Genomic DNA, 27,920 nt, shown 5'->3' with positions numbered 1-27,920 from the left:
AACATTTAAAAAAAAAAAATAAGAATGTACAAAAAAATAGATAGATACTAAAAATAGATTTTAAAAAATTAAAAATTAAAAAAATAGATCAGCTGAGCTGCAGTTTTGACAAAAATGTAGTCGGAATATTCCTAGTCCCTTTACACCAATTAAACTAAATAAATAAGCAGCATTTCGGAATTATTTTTATTCATAAGTAACATTACAGAAATCTGAGGGGGATATGCAAAAGCAGAATCAGTCCCAGAAGCACAGAGGAGTTTAAAAGACCAAAACAGACTAATAGATAGGATAGGATAGGATAATATTTTATTGATCCCCAGAGGGGAAATTCTGGCAGCAGCAGACAAGTCGCTCAAAATACACATTAAACAGAATAGATAAGATAAATAAAAATAAAAACAGGGGGTTTAACAAGTTAACTATACAGGGAATTGAGACAGTATTTGCAGAGAATGACAAGATAAAGTGACAAGTGATGATTAAAGTGACTTGGTATGATAAATAGCAGAAAGTAATGTAAAAAAAGAAACAGCAGAGAAGAGAGTTAGTTATAAGTGAAAGAGATAGAGTCGCTTGAACTGCAAATCAAGGCAAAGCAAGTTAATAGCACTTCTCAGATAATATAAAGTAGTAGTAGTAGTAATCATTTATTTCAGTCACAAGAAAAAACAAAAACATTTGACTGAAAAGGTGTAGGCTGAAGCTTTATCTTATTACACCTACCCTTATTACAAATCATATTATTTAAGACACTACTAGTTTGATTACAAAAACGAAACATATCAGAACAAGAATTTATTTCAAAACAAAACAAATGAAACAAACAAAAAACAAAACAGAAGTCACACTCACAAACAATAATCAAACCGACCTTTTATATTTGTTAAAAAACATTTTTTTAAACAAAAATTTAATGTGCTTCACACAGGCACAAAAAGCAAACATTTGATAAAACATCAACAATAATAATAGTTTTATTTAATTAACAGTTTGAAAATATTTCCCGGACAAAACAATGATCAAAGAAATAAAAAATAATATAATATATATAAATAATAAATAAAGTAATTAATACACATGTTTTAAGGTCATCGTTATTTCAAATTCTAGTCTAAATTATTATTTAATTAATTTAATGTTAATGAAAGTTTCGGACATTTGACTTCAAAATAGCGGAAAATAAAACTCCACCTACGGAAGCGCCCGAGGGACAACTTTGTGTGCGGAAGTGCTCCTTGAAAAAAAAAAAAGGCGAAGGAGGAAATGTCAGCATAGTTACAGGTCCTGTCAGCGCGTTAAAACGAATAGTTTATTCAAAGCGGGATTAAAGATGAATTATTAATAAGGTTTGTAAACAGGAAATTGTTCCCAGGAGGTCAAAGGTCGCTGTTTAAAAGTGCAGCAGGATGCCGAGGAGTGCAGCGGACAGAGAAAGTTTGAGTCGGTCGTTTTCCTGCGATGATCTGCTGAGCTCTTCACCTGTGAGACACGGAGGGAGTGTGGCACCGGGACGGCCGGTCCACGGCACCGGGACCGGGCTCAAACGGTGGTGGTTCACGGTGCTGTCGGTGCTGGGCTCGGCTGCTGCTGTGGCTGCTGTTGGGTGTGTTTGCGCCCTCATCTACCCGATACTCAGAGGTAACACACACTGTACACACTGCACACACTGCACAGATCTGTCACGATTCAATCCAAATGAGACGATATCGATACCTGATATCAACACAAGTGCAACAAACTCCTGCACGCAGTCTGACCTGCACCGCTCAGTTTTAATCTTCTGACTACTCTGCAGGGCACACAGACACACACACACACACTCACACACACACCTACACACTCACACACACACCTACACACTCACACACACACACACACACCTACACACTCTCACACACACACACACACTCACACCTACACACACACACACACACACACACACACACTCACACACACACACACTCACACACACACACCTACACACACACACACACTCTCACACACACACACACACACACACACACACACACACACACACACACACTCACACACACTGAGGCTCCAGGCTGCTGTACAAAGTGTCCATTCATACACATTAACACTCCACAACAAAGCAGTGGGAGCAACTTGGGGTTAAGTGTCTTGCCCGATGACACATTAAGACATGTGGCTGCAGGATCTGGGGATCGAACCCTGAACCTGGGAAAGAAGCTTTTCCTCAGAGTGTTAGTTCGGGTTTTAATGGTGCCATACCTCTTTCCAGATTGTAGATTGTCGGAGGGCAAACCCGCTGCGTCCTGGGTGTGATGTAGGTGTCACACACACAGCATCTGATAAAACCCAACAGAGGTGCCCTCATAGATGCCTGTACGCTGGATAAAACATGCTTAAGTGTTTTCAAGGCTCCTAAAGATTATGATCAGGTGTTCTGCCAGTGGAGAAAACAAGATAAACAATGCTTCAGGTGGAAAATCACCTCCACGGTGCCTCTCCATGTTTACAGGCTCTCTGGGTGATAAACTGTGACCTCCAGGGAGCGCTTACTGTGGAGCGCATTTGATAAAGGTCATCTTATTTGATGCAGATTACACGATGACGTTCCCTCTCATGGGAGAAAAACAGATAAAGAATCTCCTCTGGGCTTCTGTTCAAGTGTAGAAACATGAGAGTGTAGCCTTCAAAATAATGTAAACAGCATGCACAGAGCGAGTCGAGATAATCTGCAGCTCACTTTATCTGATGTTGACGACTTAAAGATAAACTTTATTGATTGACATTTTTGCATTAGCTCAAGAAAAAAACAAAAAACAACTTCATTGTCTTGTAAAAAAGACTTCATGCTTTGTTTCTTTGTGACTGTTGCAGAGCTGCGGGGAGAGAGAGTGAGAGGAGAGGACGGGACTGAGCAGAGGATGTTAGGTGAGTACAAACAGCAACATCATTTAAAAAAATATCATTTTTATGTACTAATCGGACTTTAGTGAACTCCTTCCTCCTGTGCAGCCTCGTCCAGATAACCTAAATATTAAGTTTAGTGTGTGTGCGTGTGTGTGTGTGTGCAGGTTTCTGGAGTATCCTGGTGCTGTCAGTATTAGTAGGATGTATCTGCTGCGTCTTCTCCTGGACTCTCACCTACATGGACTCGCAGCGGCCGCGCAGAGAGTTAACAACGCTGCACACGCCTGCGGACTTTAGGTAACACACCTGTGTAACGTACTGCACACAAGCCTGAAGGTTCTCAGATTCAAGCCAGTAGATCGTCGGGCCGAGCTGCTGATGTTCTTCCTGCAGGCGATGCTGTCGACATGATGTTTGTTTGTTTTTGTTCCAGAGATGTTTCGGGACAGAGTTTCTTCATGGGCTACGGGGTTGCGGTTCTAAACGGCATCATGGGGATGCTCACTGTCATCTGGAGCCTCACCTGACACACACACACACACACACACACTTTGACCTGTATGTTTTATGTAGAAATAAACAGAATTTACCACCAGAACAGACTTTGATTGCAATTATTTTTTAACTCATCGACTGTAAATGTTTGAAGAACTGGAGCTGAGGCGGGTTTTAAACCTCCTGACAAACCATTACACCGCGCCCACCTGTCAATCAGGTCAGCTACACGCCTTATTGTGAATAACTCTTATCCTTCATCAAATCAAAACTGATGAGTCATCAAAACATTCACCCCCCGTACAGTGTGTGTCCATCCAGACATGAGCTAATCACACCTATTTGGTTTTTTGAACCAGGCTGTAAACATGTTAATCTCTGCTGTAAAAACAGACTTTTTAGAATGGGTGTGTATGTGACTTCCTGTGCTTCTGCAGCCAGCCTCTAGTGGACACTCCAGGAACTGCAGGATGTTACACTTCAGCATTGGCTTCATTTTTAAACACTGGAGGTTGCTGCTTGTTAAGGAAATATGATGCGGGTGAAATGTGCAGCCTCGCCACTAGATGGCACAAAATCCCACAAACTGCTTAAAGCAATTTAATCATGACGGCAATGTGAGGTTTCTGTTTCCCAAAAAGTCTGATGTAAAAACCCCCGGGCCAGTTTGTGCAAAATGTCCGACCCATAATCCTCTGCAGCATCGCTTTGTGTAAGATAATGAGTCACACGGCAAGAAATCAAACAATGCAAAAGAATGAGTCCACATCTTTATAGAAACATCCCAACACGCCTTCACAGTTCTGACAGTTAACAAAAATAAAGACACATGGTGGAGTTCTTTTACAGTACAGTCTAAAAAAAAAAAAAAAGGCAACAAAATGTAACAAAAAATAGAAACACTAGAAATCAGTCATTAAAACATCCTCAGAAGACTGAAAGGCAGGGTGGGTGATTTTCTCCAGATCACTGAGGGAATGCTACTTTCACAATCATGCTTGTTTTGGAGAATGACTCCCAGTGTTTGCACTTGTGTCTGTGATTGTGCAGCTCGACTAATAAAGTTTTTATTACAGTGAATAAAGTTAATGAGAGCTGAAGTTACAGCGTCGTTAGACACATGATCTGAACTTTATGACACAAAAAAAGGATGTTAAAAAGTGAAAACAAACACAAACCAGTCAGTTTTGGACGCTCCGTCCTGCAGCTATGTTTGTGCTTCCAGTAACAGTCGACCAGTATGAAAATAAACACACATCACTTTAAGTGCTCAACACTCTGACACACACACATTCACACAGACGACCTACAGGACGAGCCGTATTGTCTGCAGGCATTTCTACGTTCTGTTTGGCTCTTTTATTTTTGAAGTCTTCCAAAAGTTTGATGACGTCCCACAATCATTTGGTTCAAACCTCGTCAACATGTGCAGCTGTCAACACATCCCATAAACTGAGAGAAACCAACAATACATTTATCCTTAGTGTTTATTTTTCTGAGACGTTACTCTCCAAATAAATATTTAAAGATATTAAAAAAAAGGGGTGTAGTGTGATGATTGACCACATGGCGTTCCTGCGTCAGTGGCTTGTACTTACACTCCTTGAATGTAGTCTTACAATGTGCAGATGTGCCATGCATCCCATAATGTCTTGGTTAGGTGTTTATTGACTTATTTATTTATTACTGTTGTCCTTAAACTGTGCTTTACGATCTTGCCTGGCCTCCTCGTGTCATTACACAAAGGGACCACAAGAGGGCGCCAGTGCTCATCTCTGTGCAGTACTGATTGGTTTGTAGACTCTGCATGCTCTCTGTGAGGTTTTCTTCATCTGCAGAGAACAGATGTTTTAAGAAATTCACTTCTCAGACGTATACATAACCGTCAGAGGGAACCAATGAGCTCGGGGCTGAGAGCTAAAGACAGGAAGTCTGAACAAAGCGGACTCAATCATTGCTGGTTTTTGTCCGTTCATCAGATCTGTTGACAATGAAAAACTCTTTAAATCCCTGGAAGAATTCAGGAATGTCTCAGTGCAGAAGCAGCGTTTTTGAACGTTCGAGGCACTTTTTAAAACATCAAGTATGAAGTAACAGATTATCTCAGAGCGATATCCTGAAGTCTCACATGAGCTACAGGTGACATTTCACAAAAAACAGAGATTTAACATCCCAACACTGATTCTCCTCACGAGTACCGAAACGTCTCACACACGACGACAGGAGGAAACAATAAATATTCAAATAAACTCTTCTCTTTTTTTGGCTGGTGTCAAAGTAAACGTGGAGAAGTGCTCGCTGATATAAAGTGCTGCTCATCGAGCCTTAAGGCAAAAAGGGGCAAATTTCATTCTGCACATTTCTTTCATCGCGTCATGAACATATAACGGAATATATCGGACATTTGAAGTCTAAAACGACGGTCTAAAAGCTCCTTTAAAGTTTTAGGTTTCACTAAGTAAAGTGTCATTTTCTACTCTGCTCACTCACCTCTGCTGCTCTCCAAGCTGAAAGGTTCAAACTTTAATACATATCGTGATTGCAATCAGGCGTCACTGATTGGAGGAGAGTCTGATCCGATTTCTGCCGAGCCGTTGGCTAAGACCTCCTCCTCAGAGCGCCTCCTGGAGACCAGTTTGCACAACCCGGCGAGGAGGAACACCGCCGAGATGAGAGTGAAGTATCCGCCGTAGATGAAGAACTGCGGGAAGAAGGAAAGGGTCAGCCGTCAATCAGACTTTAAGTGAAGGAGGCGCAGGGGAGAGACGAGAAGACGTCGCTCCTCCTCACCTGAGTGTAGACGTCGAGGCCGAAGCCGACGGAGTCCACGACGACCAGCGTGAGCAGAGTCTGCAGCAGCAGGGCCATGAAGGTGTTCACCCCGAACACTAAGGCGTAACGCTGCATGTTGAGATTGGCTGCGATCTGAAACCTGACCAATCAGAGGGCAGAGAATCAGTCAAACATGTCGGGAAGGTTTAGATCTGTAGCGCAGTAATAACTCCAAAAACGCCTGAGCTCATTTGGGGGAAAATGCAGACCTGCCCGTGCTCAGATCACTGACTTTGTACTCACGTTGCCACGGTGATGAGCAGCATGTACGCAGCTCTGAAGACGATGTAGGCGGCGTAACACAGCCAGATGTTCTTCAGCATGTCCATGACGAAGACGCACACGGCCATGAGCAGGGACATGACACACAGAGCCAGCTCGCCCCACAGAGACCAGCTCACGGGCAGGTAGCCCACCAGGAGCGCCGCCAGAGCACCTGAGGACGCGCACAGACATTTATCTCAATCCATCAAAATCGACAGTTAGGAAAAAGAGACATTTCAACCTAACATGCTCCGGATAATTCTTCAATTTGACAAAACGCACCCAGCAGCGTGGACGCGGTCTCCACGTATCCGTTGTAGATCTCGTAATCGTGCGACGGACGAACTTTCTCCCACAGCGGCTGAGCGTAGTTGAGGATCTGGAAGTATCCGCAGGTGGACAGAGCCCACCACAGCGACCAGGCCAGCAGGGGGCGACACCTGTAGCACTGCAGGAAGTCATCAAACAGCATCCGCAGCACGTCCAGGAGACCCCTCCGAGGACGCTCGGTCTCAGAGGAGCTGGATATCTGGAGAGAGAGAGAGAGAGAGAGAGCGGATGTTTGCATTTTAAATCTGCAAACTCCTGCAGAGATAGAATCAAGAAGGTCATTTTGAAAACTTGAATCTGAACGTCGTAAAGCAGCCGGTCTCTCACCGTGGCGTACTGCATGTTTAGAGGCACTTTACTCTCTGCATCTTCAGCCTTCTCCAGCAGGGCGGCGCTGCCCCTCTTCTGTCCGTCCTCCGCTGATCCTGGACTCTTGTGGAAGAACAGACTCCTCTTGGGCATGGGCAGAAACCAGGGAGCGACGAAGGCCAAGGCGGCCGCCGTCAGCGTGACGATGACGAGGTGCAGCAGCTGAACTTTGGCCACGGAGAGCAGCAGCTGACCGGTCAGAGATCCCGCGGCCGATCCGAACAGAGTGATGGAGCGGCAGAGGCCGGTCACTCTCTGGTAGTGAGCCGGCTTCACCACGCTGTAGATGTACGCGTAGTAGGCCACCTCCGACGCCGTGGCCAGGCCGTAGAAGAACTCCATCAGCTGCATGGCGAGCATGCCCTGCGCCTTCAGCAGCATCACATAGGTGACGACTAAACTGGAGGCCTGCAGCACCAGGATAGGTTTATAACAGAGGTAGTCTGTGGCCAGGAAGATGGGAAACAGCAACGCCAGGTACGAGTACGTCCAGATGGGAAAGATCTCGTTCACAACCTGCAGAGAAGAGAGAAACGCTCAGATTTAAAGTCCAGTCAGTGAAGTTTATTTCTCTTTTTAATCCGCTCAGGAGGTCCTGCCAGCCCGCTGACCACAGGCTCCGCCTCCGGTCTACCTGCTGATGTTTATTAAGAGAAGTTGTTTATGCTGTGACTTAAAGCGAGGCGTTTCTGCTTATGAACCACTTAAGGATGGAAACGTCCCTGAAGATGAATCTCTGCCAGCTCACAGATCGATGGAGGTAATTATTTTAGGATTAACCAAAAATTCCAGAGGATTATTCCGTCCTGGCCTGCGGTCGGAGCGAGCTTAAGAAAATTCAAAGAACGAGCGGTCGGAAGACATCCGGCCCTTTGTTATGAAACAATCCTCAACAGATCAGAAGTTCTCTGATACAGAAACACGGAGCTTCTTCTGGAACTGTTTGCATTATTTGTTCAATGTCAGACTGGTTTACACGGCGTCATCGTCCCACACAGAGCGCCTGTGAGACTCTGCACGGCCCTGTGCGTGTTTAACAGTGAGCATGAAGGTCGAAGAATGCTTAAGGAAACGTGTGTGTGTTTGTTCAGCTGGTTGAGGAAATGGAGACACAGAAAATGAAGACACACAGCCTGATCATGAGGAAATGTTCTGCATGAGAAATGTGTGTGAAAGCTCTCTCTGCTCTGAAACAGTTGGAGAAAAAACAAGTGCCATAAGCCTCTCAAGTGTTACTTCAGTTTAATTAATTTGTAATTATTTTTGTAGGATATTTGATGTTTTCTGGTCAGTTTGGTTGTCATATTTTTATTTTGTCACATTAATGACATTGGAGTAATTTGTGAACAGTTAAAATACCTGTTTGTTGATTAAAAATGCCAAATAAAGACCAGAGCCACCAATCAAATACCTGGAGACCTGATCCCTAAATCCGCACCTGACAGAGTTTTTAAGGATTCATTTTAAATCAATTGTGTTTTTAATACTTATTGTAACAAAGGTGACGTCTCCTGAGGTATTTCAGCTTAAAAACACGTTTTATAACTTGGAAATTAAATTCAATTAAAATCGATATCACGGTAAAATCAGACATGTTAAATAATTGAAGAATAAGACAAATAACGTGGTTTAATGTTTCTGTCAGGAAATAAAACAGCTGAAATAAAGTCCGTTAAAAAGTGACGCAAGTTGTAGTCCTCGCTGTTTATTAGCTTTAGCCGAGTTAGCTTCACTCACCTGGGTCTCCGTCAGGTTCTTGTCCGGTCCCATCAGGAAGGCGGCGAGGAAAGGTTCCGACGGCCGCAGGTTGGAGAAGAAACCGTAAACACAGAGCAGGAGAGTGGGGAAAAACACGGACATGATGGGTCCACAGCACGGCAGCAACGTGACCTCCACACACTGACAGCATACTGCTCACTCTTCTTCGGTGGTGCCGTTTACCCTGATGTCATAGCAGGTTGTAGGTTCTCTGCCGCCACCTGCTTGTCAGAATCAAAATTAATAAATATAAAAAAAGTGTAAGAAAAAGTAAAATAAAAAGTGATGAATAAAATAAATAGTAAATAATAGATGAAAATAAAATAAATAGTAAATAATAGATTAAAATGAAATAAATAGTAAAAATAAATTAAAATAAAATATACAGTAACGAATAAAATAAAAAAAATGATAATAAATAAAATAAAATAGATATTAATGAATAAATAGAAATACATTCTAGAAAAATAAATACAAATTGATGAATAAATTAAAATTAAATAAATTCTAAAAAATCAATAAATTGTAATAAATTAAATAAAAGTAATAGTAATAAAATAAATTCTAAATTTAAAAAAAAAAATAGTAATAAATAAAATAAAATAAATAGTAATGAATAAAATACATAAAACATTCAATTAAATAAAAAGTAATTAAAACATTTAAATACAATAAAGTGATGACTAATTTAAAATAAAATTTTAATTTAAAAATGGTTCTCTGCTTGTCAGAAAGTAGAAAGGCGAAGAAATAATAAATACATTCTAAAAAATAAAATAAAAAGTGATGAATACAATAAATAGTAAATAATAGATGAAAATAAAATAAATAGTAAAAAAAATGCATTAAAATAAAATACATTCTAAAAAATAAAAAATAGTAATAAATAAAATAAAATTAATAGTAATTAAATAAATTCTAAAAAATAAAAAAAACAGTAATAAAACAAATAAAACAATAGTACTGAATAAAAATATGTAACAGTAATACTTTCATTAAATTAAAAAGTAATTAAAACATTTAAATACAATAAAGTGATGAATAAATTTAAATAAATACTAAAAATGGTTCTCTGCTTGTCAGAAAGTAGAGCAACAGCTGGCGGTCAGGTGAAATCTCCAGAGGAAGTGCCAAAATAAAACAGGAAACAACACTGATGCAACACTTTTTATTTATGAATCTTTAAAATGTCAAAGTGGCATCAGCCAACATCAGAGCAGGTCGTTGAGTGAGTATTTTATTCAGGAAAACAAAGCGAGTATCACTGTAGCAGGTATATTATGAAGTTTAAACATGTTGCTGAGCCAAACAGAAACACCATCCAAAAGACACAGTCCAGATATTCACTGAAGGATTTATTGAGAGGTTCGTGACGATAACAGAAGTTTGTTTTTGCTGCACAATCAAGCTCACAGCCGACCTTCACACAGAGCTCTTAGACACAACAGGAGGAGATGCGTCACGCTGCAGAGGCAAAGACAAATAAAAGCTCAAGGTTGTGACAGAAGCTGCAGAGGAAAGAAAAAAAAAACTGAAGTAAAATAAAATCACAAAAAGCCTGTAAACATGAGTGGACGAATAAACGGGGCGCACATCAGAACATTCAGAGAAGAAAGCATTAAGACAAACCGGCATGAGGAGCTTCATCAACAACGAGGCTCAGCCTGCAAAGTGCATCAATGAAAATCACCACAGTGAAGCAGAGCAGCAATATTAATAATCAAGAAGCTTCTATAGACTGAGACTCTTCATCGTGAACACATCAAAAACTGTTCAGATTTGAGATCTTATTCTGATGATTATTGAAAGGTTTCTACGAGACGTGGATGTGCTGAACAGGAAACTAAAAGAGTGCAGGGTTGGGCATGATCATTATTTTGGTTTGATGGCCCAAATCTTTGCTGTTTTCATTTTTCTTTCATTTCATTTTTTGCTCGCTAGGTGAACTGTGGACTCTAAATTAACCGTCAGTGTGGAGGCTGGTGGTCTGTGATTGACGGGTAACCCCGCCTCTCACCCAAGAAAGAAAAACATCAGACTTACATTCATTAAAAAAAAAAAAGAAAGAGATGCAAATTTTGTTTACGGCTGTGTTTGCTGCCCCCTAGTGGCCAAAAGAAAAACATATACAACTTTAACATCTGTGTCTGTTCTTGTGATAAATGACTGTTATTAATCCCGACATGTTTTCTATAACACGTTTAATTCTCACTACGTGGAGGCTGTTGTGTTTTGCAGAATCAGAGCTGATTACTCGTTTAGATGCAGAGTGGAATGAGGTGAGTTTTTTGTTTTGTTACAGAAATGAAATCGTCATAACAGGAGCTTAGTGAGGCCGATGTCACAACTTTAAAAAGCTGCAGAGAGACATGAGAGGAGGAGTCTGACGTTCAGCATTCAGCCGGCTGCCGCCCGAGTCAGACGAGAAATCAGGGTTTGTTTGTTTGTTTTTCTGATTGAGTTCAGAGAGATGACTGGAAGATTTTGGAAACTTAGAACCTGCTTAGTCGATCACTGCAAACTGACATTTTCTGTTTTCCACAGGAGAAACTCAAATATGTAATGAGTAAATAAGACAGTAGCTAGAAAGACAGAAAACATCCGTCTGTGTTCTGTACGACCGAGTATTAGGGCCACATTAAAGGTCACATCTCCTCCTCCTCTTCAACCAGTTTAAATAAATCTCAGATCTCCTCAAAATGTGTGTGAAGTTTTTGTTGTTGTGAAAAGTTTTGAGAATTAAATCAGGAAAATTCAGGACAAAAGTCGTAATTATTTCAAAAATAAATATAAAGATAATGTAATTTAACAGGACTGAAGATGGAACTGAATACACACTCCTTTGAATAACTTTAAGTTCACCACAGACTCCAGTTTTCTCAAAAGATTGCGACTTTATTCTGATTATTTGACCTCTAATGCTGTAATCTCCTGATGTTGTTTCTTTAGTGTGGCTCTCACACTCGGTCGTGATTCTAACTCTGAATCTCATCTGACTCGTGCGACGCCGGCCTGCATGAAAACATCAGACTGCTCCTTTGACATTCCTCGTGTCCTGCAGAGTCACACATAGCAGATCAAATCTCACAGAGAGGCAGAAGAGAGCCGATCCTTCTCGTGTGTACGGAGGAGATATTCACGGAGCTACATGGTGAAGTTTCGCGTGTAGTCGTATTCTATTGTGGGAATGACGGCCTGGACGAACTTGAGGAAAATGAGAAGATACCTGGAAGTAGAGTTAAGGAAACAGGAGAGAGTCAACCACAGTAACACAGTAATGACGCTGCAGCTACACACGAGATCAAACATGTTTGATATTTATGATTCCAGATCGGGGAGGCTCGGACTCGATCAGGAGCAGTAAAATAACCCGAGTGAGGATTACCTGGACAAATAATTGGTTGCAACAAGTCTCGAATCAGGCCACGCCCCCTGATCATTGGGGGGTTTATTGTGTCCAAAATCGTCTAGTCTGTAGCCAGCTTAACAACATATGTAGGCTGTGTTGCGACAGGCTGCTTGAACCTTCTTTGCATTTCATTTGACATTTTTAAAAAGTCAATTTGTGGCCATGAAAGGATACATGTGCACTCCCAGCTCGCCTCCTCCTTCTGCCACGGTCTCGATGATCTTCTTCATCACTTCAGCGTGTCTGAAAGTAAACATCAGATCAGCCAAAAGTTCTTCTCCACATGTGAAAATCCCGACTTAAATATGATTTTTAACACACAGTCACACGATGATAACGCCCACCCACCCAACCCGTACAATTCCTGTAATAATATACGTCTCTATACGCCTGAGAGTTTAAGTATCTTGACACAATAATTGACAACAAACTGACATGGAACACCAACACAAAGGCAAGGTATGCAAAGGCTCAACAGCGCCTCTATTTTTTGAGGAAACTAAGAAATTTTAATGTTGACAGCACTATGCTGAAACCTTTTATTGAAAGTGTGCTGACCTTTTGTATTCAGTGTTGGGGAGGAGCACTGTCCTTACAAAATAAGAACAAACTGGACAAGGTTGTTAAACTAGGCAGCGAGATAACTGGGAATCAAATGTACAGCATTTCTTTCCTGACAGACCGGTCAGATCACAGCAGACCCTCTGCACCCCCTTTGGTCAGAGTATGAACTCTTGAATTCAGGGCGCAGGTACAGAATGCCCAGGATGAGGATTAAAAGAGGCATTACATCCTTTGTACCGCGCAGTATTCAGCTGCTTAATAAGAACTGATTATACAGGACGAACTCGGCACTCTGCACTTTATTTAACTTGTTGAAATCCCTCATTGAATCATGTGATGCTTTAGTGTGTTTTTATGTGTTCTTATGTGCTGTCCTGTAAATGTTTGTTTGTATTGTGTTTTTATGCTCTCTGTGCAAGGGGCAATAAAGGTTTCATTCATGTATTAATATATGACCCTTACCTGCAGGGGTGTACAGAACACATGGCAGGTGGAGGAAGGTGCGGGTGGTTCTCGATGGTGACCGTCTTCTTCACGTGGTCCTGGCTGATGTCCTCGTACATCTGCTCTACAGTCAGTGGTTGTCTGTCCTGGAGAACACGACAACAGCTGGATGAGCTCATGGATTCTATGGATCAAAGCGCGTCCACCCCCACACGGCCGTTTTGGACGCCCCTCGGTTTGCCAGATATGAGAGCAGTTATCAGGTCAACAGGTGTTGCAGTGATGGAAGCGGGCAAGAGAAGTGGTTCAGATAGAAGTGATTGTACCCGACCTAAAAAGCCTCTGCATGTTTCTAATAAGCTCCACGAGCAGAAACGTGCTCAAACTAGGATCAATATTGGAGATGCTTTTGAAAAATGGAGAGAGGTTAGAACACAGAAAGGTTTACAGACCCATGCAGAGCTGGATAAACACTGAAGCTCACCACATGGCAACAATCAAGTATACATGATCACATGTCAGAGTTTCTAAAAACAAAGAGCAGAGGTGAACATACTTCGTCGTATCCAAACAGCCAGAGTCGAGGGGTCTGGTAGTATTTATCATATGTGATGTACAGGTCGTATGTTCTCGTCTGCAGGATGGCGTCTTCGCTCCCCAGCTCTGCCTTGGCTTTAGTGTCAACCATCTTAGTGGTTTCCAGGGTCGCCTGCACAGATGGAAGAGGTGAGAGGTCACAGGAGGATTAACGTTCATAACCTTTTTATACTGAATGGATCCGATCCGTCTACCTGGTCCGTTTCCAACAGGCCGCTTTCTTCGTATTCTGCAAAGACAGCATAAAAAAAAATGAGCTCTGGTGAAATAAACTAAACGGCTTCGTGCTTCTCTTGTGGCAGGATGTGAGGAGTACCTTCCATATCTGCTGCTTCTTCGTCTTCATCGTCTTCACCATCGCCCTCGTCACAATTCGCCGCAGATGTGGCGTTCATGTTCTTGTCCTGCAGGAGTTTAAATTAAGAGGACAAGTTTACAGCTGCATGATAACAAACATCATTTAAGGATTTCCTTTTTTTGTATTTTAATCAGAACAAACATAAGATATGAACGATGCAAACCTTATTGTTGTCCAGGGAAATGTCTCGTACAGCATCTGTGACTCCTAACAAGGCTGCAGGAACACGACACAAAGACACAATTCAGATCAGCTTTCCACTTTTTAAAACATGCAGGTACAAAGTGCTTCAGATTGAGAACATACAGACAAACACTCATATATAGAGACCAACATAAAACACACAAACAAGCATGCATTCAAACACAATCACAGGTAAACACACAGACAGACAGAATTTATGAAAATGTGTTTTTAGCAATGAAAAGTGTTTTTTTATGAAGAGGAGGGTCTCTAACCTGAGTTGTGGTACGTGTCCACCCAGCCTCCGTCTCCATCGTCCTCCTCTATGATGGCCTCCAGCTCGTCTGAGTACTCCATCTGTTTACATCGCTTGTAGCAGGGGACTGCAGAGAGAACACAGGAGTGGAGGAGTGAGGACAGCTTGAGTTCAGATTCAGTGAAGAACAATGAAGATTTACTTCATGAACAGCCGTCTCCACTTTAAATATTCTCACCATTACGTGTCAGGAGAAACTGTTTATCCTGTGGCAAATATGGCTTCACCTTCACTTCTTCCCCAGAGGCCCTGAACGGAGAGAGGAACAAAAACATTATTTCAAACCAGGCCGTGTTTTTGGCGCTCTGGTATTGAAATGCTGCAGAAATGTGCCAGCAAATTTTGTTGATTAAAAACAAGAAATTACTCAATTTATGTTGTCTACTCGCGAGGAGAAGAAGCTGCCATGGTGTTCAAACAGGTTTCGATATCATGTGATTAATACTCTCACATCAACGTTTAACATTCTATCGTCATGACGACCCTGATGTCTAAAGCTGCAGGTGAACACACTCACCATTTCCATGTGGGACAATGATGAACCAGGTGATCTCCAGCTGCAACAAACTGAATGAGAACAAGTTTACAATCGATAGAAAGGATTTAGGATTATTTATATCATGAGATTAAATCATATTAAACGATGTCCTCAACAAAATGATGATTCAAGCAGAATGTGACGATTTGCACAACATTGAAACTCCGTATGTAAGACTGGGAAGTTTTGAGAGGTGTATTATTGGGTGTCATAAAAGCAGATTTTTAGATGTTTAGCAGATGTTTCTGGTAAATTTGAAGTTCCCAATATTGGGCAATTTATTGTTTTGAAACTCACACACACACAGTATCTTATCAAATAGATAAGGACTGCCCTATACTGGAAAGAAAACTAAAACTGCAATGTCATATCTTTCTGTGATGCATAAAAAAATGCAAAATATAGACTTAAAATACAAAATAGATCAAGTAGACTAAAGATATAAGGGGACAGTGACCGGACTAACAATGGGAGATAAATGTAAACAGAGTTATAAACAAGTAGGTAAAATGATTGTTATGCAACGGAAATAAATAAATAAACAAAGCTTTAAATATGGAGTTTTGTGCAAATCACAACATCCTGTTTTTATTTACACCTGACACATATTCTCACCTCCTCCGGTGTGATGACTCCAGTCTCTTTAAATTTAGATTCCTGTGATTAAAAACAGAAATGAAAGTGTCCTTAGAGAGGCACTTTTAAGGTGGAGCTGCAGGACCCGGCCAAAGAAAAGAAAAGAAAAATAAAAGCTTTTCCTCTCCCTCCATCCTCCCCTCCAATCAAATAACGCTCAAACCAAACCCAAAACCCCGGCTGCAGTCAACTATCCCTAAACATAATCATTACACAAAGTCTCACCTCTCACACCACAACATTGTTTAACATATTCAACACATACCATACACACAACTCCTCAACTCTCTTCTACCTCTCAAGTCCCCTTTACTAAGCAGCTTCTCTCCCTCTCTATCGCTTCTTTCACTTTTTGTATCCTTTCTTAGGTATTTCATATAGTTTTGTAGTTTTTCTGTTCGTAGTATGATGTGTGTCTATTGATGTCTTAGTATTTTGCTGTCTTTATTTGTTTTATTTTATTATTTACTGTATTTTGGAGTCGTTGTCCTGACCTTGTCTGTTTGGTTTTTTTGGTGCCTCATTTGTATAACAACAGTTTGTCACTTTATTGCACCTAATAAAAAAAATAATAATAATAAATGAAAAAATAATAATAATAATAATAATAAATAAATACAAATAAATGAATAAATAATAATAATAATAATAAAAATAAATAGATATATAATAATAATAATAATAATAAATAAATAAATAATAATAAAAACAAATAGATATATAATAATAATAATAATAAATAAATGAATAAATAAATATAAATAAATAATAATTTAAAAAATAGATATATAATAATAATAATAATAAATAAATAATAATAATAAAAACAAATAGATATATAATAATAATAATAAATGAATAAATAAATATAAATAAATAATAATTTAAAAAATAGATATATAATAATAATAATAATAATAATAATAATAATAAATAATAATAATAATAAAAACAAATAGATATATAATAATAATAAATAAATAAATAAATAATATATTTTTTAAAAGATATATAATAATAATAATAATAATAATAAATAAATCAAAATAAAAAAATAAAATATTTTTTTTTTTTAAATAAAAATAAAATAAGGTGGAGCATTAACATGATGATGTAAATAACACCTGTATAAATGTATTAGCTTGTTTATAATCGGTGATTTGGATCATAAATACTTTCATTAAAAGTCGTTTCTCGTGGTTCAGTGAGCTACATGACAGATCTGATCATCTGTTTAAGAAATCTCAGATCTGTTTAGCCACCACCACCTCTCAACGAGCTAGCTGCTGTGAGTTTACCTTTAACACAGGTGTGAGAAACTCCGCCACTCCGAGCGCGGTGCCCTTCACTGAGTTTATCACGTTCTGCATCGTGTTACCGACCTCCGGGACAAAAACGGGAGCTTCTTCTGCTGTCAAAAACAACAACTATTCCCACATAGCTCCTCCAGCACAGTCACAGCAAGAGATAATCACATGATACGACTCAACACTTCCGGTATCAGACTCTCGCGATATAAGGGGAAGTAACGTGATTTGTATGTTTTCTTTTGTAAATAGAAAGGAAATACAAAATACATATTATAATGAGTGATTCTAAAATATGAATTACTACATATTTATATTAAAATATATAAGATAATTTGTTAATGTAAATATCTTTTTATGATGATTGTCGAAGTGATCCGAAATTGGTTCACCAGTTGGTGGCGGTAATGCACCGCAGCGCTGTTCACAAACCACCTTAAATATTAAAGACGAAGAAGAATAACACCAGAAGAAGAAGAGGATATGAAACACATGATAACATGAACTACAGGACGCTGTTTTCACATCTCAGACAGTCGAGAAGCTAACGGTGCTTCGGTGTCACTGAGGTGTCACTATGTGGAGTTACTCGGTGAGGTCGTTGCTATGGAGATCAAAGGTCCTCCGCGCAGCTCTGTCGGTCACATCCAGACAGCACGGCTCCTCCTCCTGTGTCGGTGGGTCAGGTAGGAAGTGGATCACACCTGCAGGGTTCGACTCGGGTTTGAAGACCTACAACAGCCTGACCAAACAGAAGGAGCCTCTCATCCTGGCCCGAGAGGGAGTCGCCACCTGGTATGACACCTGTAATACACCTGTAATATAACAGAGATTCATACCTGTAACACCTGTAATACACCTGTAATATAACAGAGAGTCATACCTGTAACACCTGTAATACACCTGTAATATACAACAGATGTTCATGCATGCAACACCTGTAATACACCTGTAATATACAACAGATGTTCATGCATGTAACACCTGTAATACACCTGTAATATAACAGAGAGCCATACCTGTAACACCTGTAATACACCTGTAATATAACAGAGAGTCATACCTGTAACACCTGTAATACACCTGTAATATACAACAGATGTTCATGCATGCAACACCTGTAATACACCTGTAACATACAACAGATATTCATGCATGTAACACCTGTAATATACCTGTAATATACAGAAGAGATTCATACATGCAACACCTGTAATACACCTGTAATATACAGAAGAGATTCATACCTGTAACACCTGTAATACACCTGTAATATACAGAAGAGATTCATACCTGTAACACCTGTAATACACCTGTAATATCCAGCAGAGAGTCATACCTGTAACACCTGTAATACACCTGTAATATACAGAAGAGATTCATACCTGTAACACCTGTAATACACCTGTAATATCCAGCAGAGAGTCATACCTGTATAATAATCTCAGTCTCTTTTTCTCCATGTGTTGTCTCTCAGGTACAGCTGTGGACCAACTGTATACGACCACGCCCACCTGGGTCATGCATGGTAACCTCCGTCAGTCAGTGAAGAGTCTTAAAACCATCAGGATATAAAAGTTTCTTGCATCATAACGACCCTGATACTTGAATGAATCAGAGATCTTCAAAACGTGTCCGTGTTTGTTTGTGTCTCAGCTCTTACGTCAGGTTCGACATCCTGCAGAGGATCCTGTCCAGGTTGTTTGGAATCACCGTCCTCCACGCCATGGTCATCACTGACATAGACGACAAAATCATCAAGAGAAGCTGGGAGGTGAGTGGGGGGAAAAAAAACATGCTTCTTGTTTTGTTTAAAGGATGTTTGGTGAGACTTTTCCTTTCCCTCGTTTTATAGGAGAACGTTTCATCAGCTGTCATTTCCTCAATGTTTGAGGAGGAATTCAAGAAGGACATGCTGTCGTTAAAGGTGAGTAATGACAACATGTCAGAGAAAATCAGAAGTCCTCCTGGTCACTGAATATCAGATAAACATGTCTTTGTGTCGTCGTCTTGGAGGTGATTCCTCCTGCAGTGTACCTGAGAGTCACCGAGAACGTGCACCACATCGTTGCCTTTATTGAGCGGATCATCGAAAACGGACATGCGTACACCACAAAAGAAGGCGAGTATTTGAGACGTCCTGACCTTGTTTGTTTTTTTGTGTGCCTCATTTGTATAACACCAGTTTGTCACTTTATTGCACCTAATAAAAAAAAAATAATAATAATAATAATAATAATAAATGAAAAATAAATAAATAAATAAAAAAAAATAATAATAAATGAAAAAAAAATAATAATAAATTAAAAATAAATAAAAAATAATAAAAAATAATAATAATAAATGAAAAATAAATAAAAAATAAAAAATATCGTTGCCTTTATTGAGCGGATCATCGAAAACGGACATACGTTCTCAACAAAAGAAGGCGAGTATTTGAGACGTCCTGACCTTGTTTGTTTGTTTTTTTGTGTGCCTCATTTGTATAACACCAGTTTGTCACTTTATTGCACCTAATAAAAAAAATAAATAAATAAAAAAAAATAATAATAATAATAATAATAAATGAAAAATAAATAAAAAATAATAAAAAATAAAAAATATCGTTGCCTTTATTGAGCAGATCATCGAAAACGGACATGCGTACTCAACAAAAGAAGGCAAGTATTTGAGACGTCCTGATTCCTGTTTTCTGTGTCGGGGGTTAACGTTTCTGTTCCGCTGCAGGGGATGTGTTTTTCGACATCCGGTCCATCGGCGATCGTTATGGAAAGTTTGTGGGAGCTGTGGAGTCTCAGGGAGAAGCTGGTGAGTGTAAAGTAGATAAAACGTCTAAAACCAGAATTCAAAGGACGGTTAACACAAAACCAGAATCTTTACCTTTAATATTATTCTTGTACAAATCAAACGATACCATCGATGTTTGATGCCACAGCCAAAAAATACACAAGTCCCAGACACTTAATATTAAATCATTTCTTGTTTTTAACCTCCAAAAACTGAAAGCAAACTCCTGCACGCTGTCTAAATTGCACAAATACGTTTGCAGCGTTTCTGTTCCAAATCATTGAAAACACATTTGTGCAATCCAGAGAGCGTGCAGGAGTTTGCTGGCCCACCTCTTGCTCTTTTTCTCGTGTCTTTTTAAAGCTTCTGCACTTTGTGATACTGTCGACTGTTAGAATAACAGAGATTGACTGTTTTAAAACACGTATCTAAAAGTCTGTAAGTCTCAAACGTGTTGACAACCTCACTGTAAAATATCATTTTACTTGTTGATAAGAACTCTAAAGAGACGCTTCTCCAGGCAGCGCAAACAAACGAGACTCGAGGGATTTCGCTCTTTGGAAGCCGTCCAAACCTCATGAGCCGTTCTGGGAATCTCCGTGGGGCCGAGGTCGACCGGGCTGGCACATCGAGTGCTCGACCATCGCCAGGTTTGGATTCACAACAACCTGTTAGTCATTCTCAGGGTGTTTCTATGGATGCAGGTTCCTCAGTGCTGGACATTTAATCCATAAAAAAACACTCTTCTCCTGATGTGTCTGCAAAACAAACATCAGCATCTGTCTCGTCGTCTGCTCGCTGTTTTCAGCTCAGTGTTTGGGAGTCAGCTGGACGTCCACTCCGGAGGCATCGACCTGGCGTTCCCTCACCACGAGAACGAGGTAGCTCAGAGCGAAGCCTATCATCAGTGTGAACAGTGGGCAAACTACTTCCTCCACTCGGGTAAAGAAACACAAAATCCAGTTTCTAAACTTCTTGATGAATCATGATGACAACTCTGTGATCGCCGGACTTCCTGCGGCGTTCTGTCTCGTTTCATTCACAGTTCTTTTTCTCGTTGTAAAACCTTAGCGCCTGATCTTCTGTTGTTGTTTTCAGGTCATTTACACCTGAAAGGCAGCGCAGAGAAAATGTCTAAGTCTTTAAAGAACTACGTCACCATCAAGGTAAAGACATCATCAAGTACTGAGTCAATATTTAATGTAGAATATTTTTTACTGAAGTCTGTGAAATCATCACCCTGCTTCTGATTGGACGTCCTGATACCACACTTTAAACTAAAATCAAACGATATCCAAACATGTTCTGATTACAAAAACACCAAATAATGGGTCATTGCTTCTTCTCAATGAATAAAAATTGCAAACAATCTCCTGCACACTGTCATATTTTCACACAGACATTGGCAACATTGACATATTTGTGATATTCAGACAGCGTTCTAAATAAATGGCACTTTGAAATCTTTGTGAGACGCTAAAAAGGACTTGAGAAACATCAGTTTTTGTTCTCTCGCTGCAGCTTTTGGACCAAAATATGCAGTTTTTTTGCTTCTATTGATGATTAAAAAACAGAGATTCAATCAGAACTATCTGAACTTCTGCCTATTTTGTCTCGTGTCAGGATTTCCTGCAGTCGTACTCGGCCAACGAGTTCCGGATGCTTTGTCTTCTGACCAGATACAGATCAGGTTGGAGACGTTATTTTGAAGCGCATCTTGTTTTGCATCAGAAGAAGAAATGAAGAGAGTATTAATGATTCTATGTGGTGTCTCTGCAGCCATCGACTACAGCGACAGCAGCATGTCGGAGGCTCGCAGCTCCCTGGAAACCATCACGACGTTCATCCACGGCGCCCAGGCCTACATGAAGGGTCAGCTGCAGTGTTCACCTGTACAGGAAGCCTCCCTGTGGGAAAGGTACTTCCTGTTTGATCCATCCGTTAAAAGATTTCATCATCTTGAGACGTTTTCCGTTGATTAGATTTTTTTTTTCCAGGTTGGCTGAGACTAAATCCAGCGTGCTGAAATCTCTGGCGGACGACTTCGACACGCCGAGAGCCGTCGGCGCCGTGATGAATCTGGTGTATCACGGGAACCGCCAACTGCAGCCGGTTTCAAAGGTGAGTCATTGGTAGAAAAATTAAGTTTTAACATCCTGCAGTTCCTCATTAATGATCGTATCCGCCTGTGCGTCTGTTTCGTTTCTCCGTTCAGTCTGATGGAGTCGTTCGGAGCCCTGCGGTTTTCGCCGCCATGATCAGCTACATCCGAGATCTGCTGGATGTGTTTGGGATCGACCTGCAGCACAGGAAGGTCAGAACTCTGGAGAGAGAGAGAGAGAAGTAAAAAAAACAGACGTGAGGAGGTTTTTCAGATTCTAAAACGCTCCCTCTGCTCCCTTCACGTCCAGGAGTCGGACTCGGCGAGCGGCGGCGGGAGTCTGGAGGCCGTCGTGGAGCAGCTGACTCGATTCAGGAGTGAAGTCCGAGCGTTCGCCCTCACGCGTCAGGACGCTCCGACCGTCGGATCCTCCAAAAAACCAGGACTTTACCCGGAGAGAATCCCCCTCCTCAAATCCTGCGACACCCTCAGAAACGACCTGGCTCCCCTCGGCGTGCTGATAAAGGTACGCTGCGATTTAAAAAAACTTTACTTTGACTTCAAATATGAGTTTACAAGAGGAACGTTTTCATGTGTTTCAGGACCGAGGAGCAACATCAACGTGGGAGATCACTACGGGGAAACAGAGAGACGATGACGAGCACGACGCGTCCAGCTGAAATCCACCTCTCAACTCAAAAACACTTTTCTACAGACTCGATGAAAACACAGAAACATGGTGTAAAGACTCCTGATGCTCAATTCTCTAATAAACTTAATTAAAAAGTGACATTATGGATTATATCTCTACTCATTCTGCTGCTGATGAAAATATTTATGACAGTTTTGATGCCCTTATGAACGGCTGTCGATGTTGTACTCTGCCTCTGGTCACTTCCTCCTCCCCCCCACACTCTCAGGTCTGCTGATGCAAACCTCAATCGATACCTCCGAGCATAAAAACAACAGATTGTTTTGTTTTAGAGCACTTGGTATTGAAAAGATGCGACAAAAAGAAAGACTCTAAAATCGTGTCATTTCGCAGAAGTTCATTTATTTCCTCCCCACAGGAGAGCGGAGCTGCTGCTAGTCGTGTTGATGGGTTTGGTGTTTTCATTAAGGTGCTGCAGATCAATCAAGAATGGAGTCTGAATAAATAGCACAGCGCCTTTATGTCCTCTGCTGATAGCAAACACCAGCTAACAGCAGACAGAGAGTCCAGTTTAAATCTTCACACAGGTTGGAGTCGTCCAGATGTGCAGCAGAGGTGAACAGTCCCATCGGGTTGTCGTGTCTAGGCGCTGCTGCGGCTCTCGGGCTGCAGGTTGATCAGAGAGTTGCTGGCCTGAGCGAGCTCCGTGATGGACACGCGTCCTCTCTGTCTGATGAAACGAGCCACAGAGTCCAGCTCCTCCGGGGTGATGGAGATAAACTTCCCTCTGTCGTCAATCACTCCTGCAGAATGCACAAGAGTGTCACATAAATGTAGAAGTGGGTTGTAAATATCAAATATAGTATCATAAATATAGTAATATAGACAGATTGTATTTATAGAGAGATTATAAGGAACACAGGAAGTTCATTTAATTTAATAAATATTAATTATTGAGCTGTGGAAAAGGGGTAGGATTAAATAGGTTTTATACTTCCTTCAGGCATATCAATTGAATATATGTAATTTGCTTTTTCTTTTTTTGTGAAATAATTTGAAGTGCTTTTCATTTTGTGTGTTCATTTTCATGTTTTTTTATTTGATATGTCTGAAATAAATTTAATAAATCAAAAACAATCAATCAAGTGTTTCTTTTTTTTTTTTTTTAAGATTTATTTTTGGGCCTTTTGTGCCTTTAATGGAGCGATAGGACAGTGGACAGAGTCGGAAATCAGTCGGAGAGAGAGAGAGGGGAATGACATGCGGGAAAGAGGCCACAGGTGGGATGTGAACCCGGGCCGTCCACTTGAGACCACGGCCTCCGTACAGGGGGCAAGCGCACTAACCACTGCTCCACCAGCGCCCCTCAATCAAGTGTTTCTAACAGAAGTCTTGGCAGTAAAAATGTTTTAACACAGATCTCAGACCTGTGAGGGATCCTTCAGCCAACAGGTCCTGCAGTCTGTTGATGGCGTCCTGAGTCCTCATCCCGAAGTGAGACGCCAAATCCTCGAGGAGAACCACCTTAGAGCTCTGCAGGACAGAGAGGAGACTCAACTCATCAGAAGCTGCCTGTGTGTGTGTGTGTGTGTGTGTGTGTGTGTGTGTGTGTGTGTGTGTGTGTGTGTGTGTGTGTGTGTGTGCTCACCTCGATGTGCTGGATGAACTCCTGCAGCAGGTTACGTGACTGCAGAGGAAAACAACACAAACTCTGATTATTACAGATTTTCTCATCAGTTAAGAGTAAAACCTGAGATTTGAGCAGAGATCGCACCTGGTCCTCGGTGAGCTGCTCCTCCTCTCCCTGCTCCTCTACGACGAAGGAGGCTTTCAGTTTTAAGTACTCCTCCTCCTCGCGTCTCTCCTGCTCCTCTGCAGCACGACGCTCTTCCTCCTCCTGAATAAACACAAGCGCAGAGTCTCAGCACGTCCTCGTTTAAAGCTTAGGGAGGAAGCCGCCGCCGCCGCTGAGGAGTGTGTGTTTCAGATTCAGATTCAGAAAACTTTATTTATCCCAGAAGGGCGATTCTGTTTCACAACCTACCGAGCCATTGAAAAACGCAAAGACAACATAAAAGGAAACAAACACATCACCGCAGCATTCAAACAGTTACATTCACATGTCAGTAACAACAGTTCAACAGACGAACAGGTCGTCAAGTGAGAAAGCCAGCGCTATCAATCTACAATTTCCTAATACGATGACAGACTTGTTCAGCTTTCAACAGCCTGATAGCTGAAGGGATAAAAGAGTTGGAGTATCTATTTGTCCTCCTTGGAGGGGCAAGATAGCGCCGTCCAGAGGGCGTTAAAGAAAACTCAGATGAGACAACATGTTCAGGTTCCTTCACGCTCCTTCCACAGGGAGCTCAAGTCTTTCAGCTGGACTCCAATAATCTCAGAGCAGACGTTTACGATGTGGTTCAAACTGTTCTTGTCCTTCACAGACAACCCATTGAACCGACAGATAAAAGAAAATGTTGATAAAAGAATGATAAAAGCTACATAAGATGCTTTGTGAAACACTAAAAGAGTTCAGCCTCCGCGTCAGATGAATTCTCTGTTGGCCTCTTTTCACGATTCACTCTGTGTTTTCAGAGAACTTAAATTCAGAGTCGATCACTGTCCCAAGGTATTTCTATGAGTCCACTATTAAATACCTTGGGACAGTGTTCGACTCTGAAGTGTGTGTGTGTGTGTGTGTGTGTATTAGTGACCTGTTTCCGCTCCATCAGTCGTTCTCTCTCATCCTCCTGCTGCCTCTCCTGCTCTCTGAGCTCCTGCATCCTCTTCCTCTCCTCCCTCTCCTCCATCTCCGCCTGAAATGAGAAAACAAAAACACATTAACAGACAGAAAAGACAACTAAACACTCACTGGGATAAATAATGGTGGTCATTCGCAGCCTGAGTTGACAGGGCGAACCTCTCACCTCTCTCTGGGCTTTCTTGGCCTGTTTCTCCTCCAGCTTCTTCTGCTTCTTAGCGCCCACTTTCTTCAGCTGCTCCATCTCTTCCCCCTCCTCCTCCTCCTCCTCCTCCTCCTCACGCTCCTCCTCTGCAATAAACAACACGTTTGTGACCCCTGGGCCTGACCGCCGTCACACACAAGACAAGTTCAGCATGTCGATGAATCGACCTAAAGCGTCGACTTCCTCTTACCCTGCTCTACAGCGTCTCTCTGCGGTCGTCTGTTCGCCATGACTGCAGCGAGGTTTCTCCTCCTGCGCGGCATCCCGGCTCCTCGCTCCTCCGCTGCCCGCTGAGGAGGCCCTGCTGCCCGGATAACATCCCTCTGTTGCTCCTCATCAGCTGAGAGATAACAGGGAACACAACACTGTATATGTCCTTCACATTACCTTTGTAATCACTGCAAAAACGATTATATAAGAAACTCAAAAGCCACTTTGAGGAGCTTTTGGTTGGTTACGAAACAGACTTCTATTAATGCTCTTTGTTTTATTTTGCTAAATCAGGGATGGGCAACAGCAAGGGGCCACATTCATTTAATTCTGACTGCCAGGGGGCCAAATTGTAGGATCCAAAAACAATAACAGTCTCAAATTTAACTCAACATATACCAGTGATCAAATATTATTATGCACATATTTCTGGTTTTCATGATTTCATGGCAGATTTTGTCATGTTTTGATATATAAAGATTGACCTGAGGGCCACATTGAGGGTTGACGAGGGCCGCATGTGGGGCCCCTGGTCTAAATAACCATCCTTACATCACTAAACCATCTTTCAAGAGCAATATAAATATAAAAAATATATAAATTTAATTATTTTACCAGCTTGAGAAACCCCACCTACGATCATAACTAAGTTTAGAGTTTAAAATTAAAGCTTTATGACACTTTAAACTTGAAATTTAGAGATTTATATGAAGTTGCGTTTCAGTATTTTCGCTTTAACCCGAAATGTCCCTCGGCCGCTTCCGTAGTTACAACTAATTGACAGCTGTTAATTAACATTTTCCTAAAATCCGCGTAACTCAAACATTTAAACCCATTCAGTTTAGCTTTTATAACGTTACTTAAACCCTTTCTTTCCAAAAGTAAGTTCCCGATCTTATTTTAAAGCATCAACATCCTGATAAACGCTCTGCAAACAGTTAGCCGTTAGCTTAGCATTAGCTCCTGATGACGTGTTTACCTTCCTGTGTTCTGCTCCGGATCTTCACAGCGAACAAGATGAGGACGATGAGAACCGCAGCAGCGATCAGATACAGCGCGATGTCCATAGCTGTCCTGAAAATATCACTTTAAACAAGAAATCTGTTGGACACGTCAGTGTTAGCTCATTTCCAACACAGGTCTCTCTTCTTCGTGTGTTTATTGTTCGCCTGTGTTTAGCGCCACCTGCTGTTTCGGAGGATACATCGCCACAACATTTATAAATAAACCAATAAACCAATAAACCCTGGTTATTATGGAGGACGAGATCTGACAAAAGTATAAATAAATAAATGTATAAATAAATACTGGAATAAATAAATAATTAAATGCGTGAATAAATAGATAAAAACTGGTCAATAAATGGGACAGAAAGAATTAAATGTCTTAAATTTATTTATACATGTATTTATTTCCACATTTATTTATTTATACATTTATTTATTTCTACATTTATTTATTTCCATATTTATTTATACATGTATTTATTTCCACATTTATTTATTTATACATTTATTTATTTCTACATTTATTTATTTCCATATTTATTTATACATTTATTTATTTCCACATTTATTTATTTCCACATGTATTTATTTCCACATTCATTCAGTTCTACATTTATTTATTTCTACATTTATTTATTTCCACATTTATTTATTTCTACATGTATTTAATTCCATATTTACTTATTTCTACATGTATTTATTTCCATATTTATTTATACATGTATTTATTTCCACATTTATTTATTTCTACATTTATTTATTTCCATATTTATTTATTTCTAAATTTATTTATTTCTACATTTATTTATTTCTACATTTATTTATTTCCATATTTATTTATACATGTATTTATTTCCACATGTATTTATTTCTACATTTATTTATTTCCATAT

At 40.5% G+C, this 27,920-nt stretch overlaps 5 protein-coding genes across 5 annotated transcripts; 2 read left to right on the top strand and 3 right to left on the bottom strand.

The window, feature by feature from the left end:
* Positions 1-1,225: 1,225 nt before the first annotated feature.
* On the top strand, positions 1,226-3,499 carry arl6ip6 (ADP-ribosylation factor-like 6 interacting protein 6). Its single transcript, XM_061032904.1, has 4 exons — positions 1,226-1,641; positions 2,869-2,922; positions 3,066-3,198; positions 3,335-3,499. Exons 1-4 carry the CDS (start codon positions 1,410-1,412, stop codon positions 3,426-3,428), a joined length of 513 nt encoding a protein of 170 aa, XP_060888887.1. The 5' UTR covers positions 1,226-1,409; the 3' UTR covers positions 3,429-3,499.
* A 655-nt stretch (positions 3,500-4,154) lies between these two features.
* slc19a2 (solute carrier family 19 member 2) lies at positions 4,155-9,143 on the bottom strand. The gene is made up of 6 exons (XM_061032690.1): positions 8,929-9,143; positions 7,150-7,707; positions 6,775-7,021; positions 6,472-6,664; positions 6,187-6,328; positions 4,155-6,097 (listed from the first exon to the last, which is right to left on the bottom strand). Exons 1-6 carry the CDS (start codon positions 9,049-9,051, stop codon positions 5,942-5,944), a joined length of 1,419 nt encoding a protein of 472 aa, XP_060888673.1. The 5' UTR covers positions 9,052-9,143; the 3' UTR covers positions 4,155-5,941.
* A 959-nt stretch (positions 9,144-10,102) lies between these two features.
* Positions 10,103-17,487, bottom strand: atg3 (autophagy related 3). Its single transcript, XM_061032154.1, has 12 exons — positions 17,293-17,487; positions 15,974-16,015; positions 15,338-15,387; positions 14,999-15,069; positions 14,780-14,887; positions 14,485-14,537; positions 14,280-14,367; positions 14,158-14,192; positions 13,923-14,075; positions 13,385-13,512; positions 12,533-12,601; positions 10,103-12,175 (listed from the first exon to the last, which is right to left on the bottom strand). Exons 1-12 carry the CDS (start codon positions 17,362-17,364, stop codon positions 12,094-12,096), a joined length of 951 nt encoding a protein of 316 aa, XP_060888137.1. The 5' UTR covers positions 17,365-17,487; the 3' UTR covers positions 10,103-12,093.
* Positions 17,488-17,748: 261 nt separating this feature from the next.
* Positions 17,749-23,362, top strand: cars2 (cysteinyl-tRNA synthetase 2, mitochondrial). The gene is made up of 15 exons (XM_061032157.1): positions 17,749-18,096; positions 18,779-18,829; positions 18,958-19,075; positions 19,157-19,228; positions 19,318-19,423; positions 20,029-20,109; positions 20,609-20,738; positions 20,897-21,030; positions 21,187-21,254; positions 21,712-21,778; positions 21,868-22,006; positions 22,086-22,209; positions 22,304-22,402; positions 22,500-22,715; positions 22,792-23,362. The coding sequence occupies exons 1-15, from the start codon at positions 17,879-17,881 to the stop codon at positions 22,867-22,869; spliced, it is 1,701 nt and encodes a 566-aa protein (XP_060888140.1). The 5' UTR covers positions 17,749-17,878; the 3' UTR covers positions 22,870-23,362.
* Positions 23,224-27,193, bottom strand: LOC132959270 (DDRGK domain-containing protein 1-like). The gene is made up of 8 exons (XM_061032155.1): positions 27,000-27,193; positions 26,001-26,150; positions 25,772-25,896; positions 25,559-25,660; positions 24,616-24,738; positions 24,490-24,528; positions 24,269-24,374; positions 23,224-23,644 (listed from the first exon to the last, which is right to left on the bottom strand). The coding sequence occupies exons 1-8, from the start codon at positions 27,085-27,087 to the stop codon at positions 23,484-23,486; spliced, it is 894 nt and encodes a 297-aa protein (XP_060888138.1). The 5' UTR covers positions 27,088-27,193; the 3' UTR covers positions 23,224-23,483.
* Between the last annotated feature and the right edge of the window lie 727 nt (positions 27,194-27,920).

Source organism: Labrus mixtus, chromosome 24 (genome assembly GCF_963584025.1).
Source record: "Labrus mixtus chromosome 24, fLabMix1.1, whole genome shotgun sequence".
Taxonomy (NCBI): domain Eukaryota; kingdom Metazoa; phylum Chordata; class Actinopteri; order Labriformes; family Labridae; genus Labrus; species Labrus mixtus.
Note: the sequence above shows the minus strand (reverse complement) of the source record. Positions and strands in the feature narration are given on the sequence as shown.

Excerpts from the sequence above, each read along its gene's own strand:
- atg3 (XM_061032154.1), bottom strand. The coding sequence starts at position 17,364 with ATGCAGAACGTGATAAACTCAGTGAAGGGCACCGCGCTCGGAGTGGCG. Across the intron at positions 14,888-14,998 it reads GTTTCTCCTGACACGTAATG|TCCCCTGCTACAAGCGATGT; the intron begins GTGAGAATATTT and ends TTCTCTCTGCAG. Across the intron at positions 14,193-14,279 it reads AGAAGCAGCAGATATGGAAG|AATACGAAGAAAGCGGCCTG; the intron begins GTACTCCTCACA and ends CTGTCTTTGCAG.
- arl6ip6 (XM_061032904.1), top strand. The coding sequence starts at position 1,410 with ATGCCGAGGAGTGCAGCGGACAGAGAAAGTTTGAGTCGGTCGTTTTCC. Across the intron at positions 1,642-2,868 it reads CATCTACCCGATACTCAGAG|AGCTGCGGGGAGAGAGAGTG; the intron begins GTAACACACACT and ends TGACTGTTGCAG. Across the intron at positions 2,923-3,065 it reads GACTGAGCAGAGGATGTTAG|GTTTCTGGAGTATCCTGGTG; the intron begins GTGAGTACAAAC and ends GTGTGTGTGCAG.
- LOC132959270 (XM_061032155.1), bottom strand. The coding sequence starts at position 27,087 with ATGGACATCGCGCTGTATCTGATCGCTGCTGCGGTTCTCATCGTCCTC. Across the intron at positions 24,529-24,615 it reads AGCAGCTCACCGAGGACCAG|TCACGTAACCTGCTGCAGGA; the intron begins GTGCGATCTCTG and ends TTTCCTCTGCAG. Across the intron at positions 23,645-24,268 it reads GGCTGAAGGATCCCTCACAG|GAGTGATTGACGACAGAGGG; the intron begins GTCTGAGATCTG and ends TGCATTCTGCAG.
- slc19a2 (XM_061032690.1), bottom strand. The coding sequence starts at position 9,051 with ATGTCCGTGTTTTTCCCCACTCTCCTGCTCTGTGTTTACGGTTTCTTC. Across the intron at positions 7,022-7,149 it reads TAAACATGCAGTACGCCACG|ATATCCAGCTCCTCTGAGAC; the intron begins GTGAGAGACCGG and ends CTCTCTCTCCAG. Across the intron at positions 6,098-6,186 it reads GCCTCGACGTCTACACTCAG|TTCTTCATCTACGGCGGATA; the intron begins GTGAGGAGGAGC and ends TTCTTCCCGCAG.
- cars2 (XM_061032157.1), top strand. The coding sequence starts at position 17,879 with ATGTGGAGTTACTCGGTGAGGTCGTTGCTATGGAGATCAAAGGTCCTC. Across the intron at positions 19,076-19,156 it reads TCATCAAGAGAAGCTGGGAG|GAGAACGTTTCATCAGCTGT; the intron begins GTGAGTGGGGGG and ends CTCGTTTTATAG. Across the intron at positions 21,255-21,711 it reads AGAACTACGTCACCATCAAG|GATTTCCTGCAGTCGTACTC; the intron begins GTAAAGACATCA and ends GTCTCGTGTCAG.